Below are 3115 nucleotides of genomic sequence, written 5' to 3'. Positions count from 1 at the left end.
TTATTGTGTTTTCCCTTTTTTCCTGTTTTAGTTACTGAGAGCTGAAGGTGGTGTTGTTGGTGTCCGAGGTGGTGGCTTCCCCCTTTCCGTGTGCTGTGCTTCCCCCGGGTTTTTGGATCTTTTCTGTACTGTGGACACGTGTATCCGGGGTGACGTAGGTTTGTTTTTGCGGGATCCCTCCACTCATTCGTTGACCCTCTCCCCCACTGGTAAGCCTCAGCCCCCTTGTTAGTTCTCCCTTTTGGATATAGCCCTGTGTGACTGTTTTTAAATTGTATGTTTACTATTGTACACAAATAAACTGTTCTATTTTTGATAATTGAAACACGTCTCTTGTTTCATGAGTAACCGAACCTCTGTGTCCTAGTGACTTAAAACTTGTTATATTTCCCTGGGTGAAATTCCCGGGGTGGCGTTGTCGGACTTAGTGGTTTAACCAAACTACTGTTAAATCAATACATTTCTTATGCGGCTGCTGCCACACCTTCTTTAAAAATGAAGACATTCAACTAAAAAAGATGGCATATTAAAGAGCATAACTTTACATTTGGGAAATAAGAGCAAATGAACAAGCAGTGTCTGTAAGGATGGCATATGATAATCAGTAATGTCGGTTAGAAATAATGTGCAGCTGCATTGCCATCTAGTGTACAAATATGTGAATAACAGGATGGTTTTCAGAGCATTATAAGAAACACAAACAATAGTTAACATTGCAACCCAATTTGCTTATAATTATATGCGTTTGTAAGATTGAGAAACAAATAAACAACAACATTTTGATCCGAATGCTCTATGATTACTATATCATAAATTGGCATTTCGAGTTGAATAAAAAAGAGAATTGAATCAGTTTCAAGGACAAATGTCGGAAATGAATGTTTGTGTGTAACTAATATGATAGTGTCAAGAACAAGTAGTGATTTTAAATAACCCCATTATTTTAATATAATTCAGTAAAAAAACAGCCCCAATGACATGCTGGGGTTTAAGAGAAGACCAACAATCTGAGATTTGAGAAGGGTGAGAAACAGAAAGGGGGATAAAACATGATTTTTCATTTATTAGTGATAAAAAAATGTGTGACAGTTAATGTTGACCCCCACCCAAACTGTCATTGAGTGCATTGCCTTACTCTATTATGTCCTAATGATTTTTGTGCAAGTTTATTGTGAATGTTTGCTGAGGAAGTAAATAACTAAACATTACACACAGGAGATGGGATTATTGCAGTGATGTACTTTTATAACAAATTACATTTTTTATTTGTTTTGTGTTCTTTGTCAGTAGTTTATTATGTAGACGTTATGGTAATTCATGATGTAATTCTAAAGTGTTAGGTACAGGGGAGCGACCACATTTCCCTTTTGGGTCTCAAGCTGAAAGAGTTTGAGAACCCTTGAAATAGAGTATAATTGAGAATGAGTAATGCGATACGTCAATGTCATCTTTTCAGTAACAGGAAGCCAGGCTCGGAGGTGGATGAGGTAAGCATGATCACATTTATTACAATAAATCACATTAATAACAAAAGTCTGTCATCACCTAGAGAGACTCTGATGTGATGCTGTAAATGTGATAAACAGGGTAATCTGAATAAATCTGAATACTGTAGAAGACAAGCTGTCTCTATAAAAGCCTCCGTCTGTGGGGCGATGGCTCAGAGTCCGGGGCCTCCAGCAAATATGAGCTCCAGGGCAGATTGGATGTCACCATCTGTGGCCTGCAGCACCCTCAGCATCAGATCCTCGTCCTGGATCCCCATGTCCCTGAGCTGCTGCATCTGGGACTGCCAGCGGCCCTAGCAGAACAAAAACACATTCACTGAATAACTATTTCATCCAAAATCCAGAGCACCAATCATTTCCATTCCTGCCTTGTTTTGCTTCAAAATATACAAATATTTTACCTAAAAAAGGACAGTAACCATTTTTATTTAATCGACAATTCAGAGTACACCTTCTCCATTAATTGCGGCATTGAGTCTGTTCAGCCTCACCTGTAGAGCCGACATGTTGGAGGCTTGCAGAGCTTGCTGCAGCGCCTGGCTGAAGAGATCGTTACTCACTGGGGTCCCTGCTGGCATGGGGGCTACGCCACTAGAGGGGTCCGACTATAGCAAAAACATAAATCTGATTTTGTATGTTTTCAATACATATTAATGTCCTTAATAGTTCCATATTTTAAGCTCAATACAACATCGGTTCAGTAGTAAAACATATGTGTCATCTTTTTCTCCTTGTTATGTTACCTGGCTAGAAGTTGTTGGAGTGACCGCGCTGCTGTCAGGCGTGCTGGCGAGGGCCAAAGCTGTGGCCAGCTCGCTCTGCGTTATTGGTCGAGGGCCCGTCGCTCCGCTGTGGCTCAGAGACACTGGGCGTATTCCCGCCGAGCCTCCTGCTCTGTGTGAGGGACCCGCGGGGCTCCCCTGTTACACACACACACACACACACACACACACACACACACACACAGACGTTAGCATCATCAGTTATCCTGTACATGACACATGATGTTCAGAAAGGGGCGGAGGTACTCACGGACTGGAAGTCGTCCTCATCGTCAGACATGCCCTCAAACATGAAGCCCCCTGCCAGGTAAAAAGGATTATGTATTTGTAGTGAAAAAACACAACAACATGGATTCAACATGTCTATGCATGTTCTATTTTAAGGCACACACAATACTCTAGGTTTTATTTCATTGAGAGCATTGACCTTGTGTCTCACTTTAATCTGTTGTTTAAATGTGTAGCTTGCCAACAACAATTCTTCATAACCATAAGCGTCCCTCTCTTGCTTGCCATAGGTTATGCCTGTTTTTATTGCACCCTGTCCTCGCTCACCTGGCATATCGCTGTAGGAGCTGGCGGAGACGTTGCGAGAGGAGCTGGCGCTGGCCTGAGCGGGCATGCTGCCGGCCACAGAGTGCAGCACCAGGATGATGGCATTGACGAGGGCCGGGTGTGAAGAGATCAATCTATGAAACAGACAGAGAAGTATAGATGGGAATTTAAAGGACTTTCCACTGTGTGTGTGTGTGTGTGTGTGTGTGTGTGTGTGTGTGTGTGTGTGTGTGTGTGTGTGTGTGTGTGTGTGTGTGTGTGCTGTACTCA

The 3115-nt window shown here is 42.4% G+C and overlaps 1 protein-coding gene across 2 annotated transcripts in view; it reads right to left on the bottom strand.

The window, feature by feature from the left end:
- Nucleotides 1-1479: 1479 nt before the first annotated feature.
- The window catches only part of LOC104953670 (ubiquitin-like protein 7), a 4387-nt gene continuing 2751 nt past the window's right edge, over nt 1480-3115 (bottom strand). For both annotated transcript variants that reach the window (XM_010780641.1, XM_010780640.1), the window contains exons 7-11: nt 2846-2979; nt 2541-2590; nt 2252-2428; nt 2000-2113; nt 1480-1801 (exon numbers count right to left, since the gene is read on the bottom strand). In XM_010780641.1, the coding sequence (XP_010778943.1) occupies nt 1661-1801; nt 2000-2113; nt 2252-2428; nt 2541-2590; nt 2846-2979 (616 nt within the window). In that variant the 3' untranslated portion in view covers nt 1480-1660. The remainder of the gene's footprint in view (nt 1802-1999; nt 2114-2251; nt 2429-2540; nt 2591-2845; nt 2980-3115) is intronic.

Source organism: Notothenia coriiceps, unplaced genomic scaffold (genome assembly GCF_000735185.1).
Source record: "Notothenia coriiceps isolate Sejong01 unplaced genomic scaffold, NC01 NC01_scaffold00022089, whole genome shotgun sequence".
Classification (NCBI taxonomy): Eukaryota; Metazoa; Chordata; class Actinopteri; order Perciformes; family Nototheniidae; genus Notothenia; species Notothenia coriiceps.
This window is presented reverse-complemented; position numbering and strand designations above follow the sequence as displayed.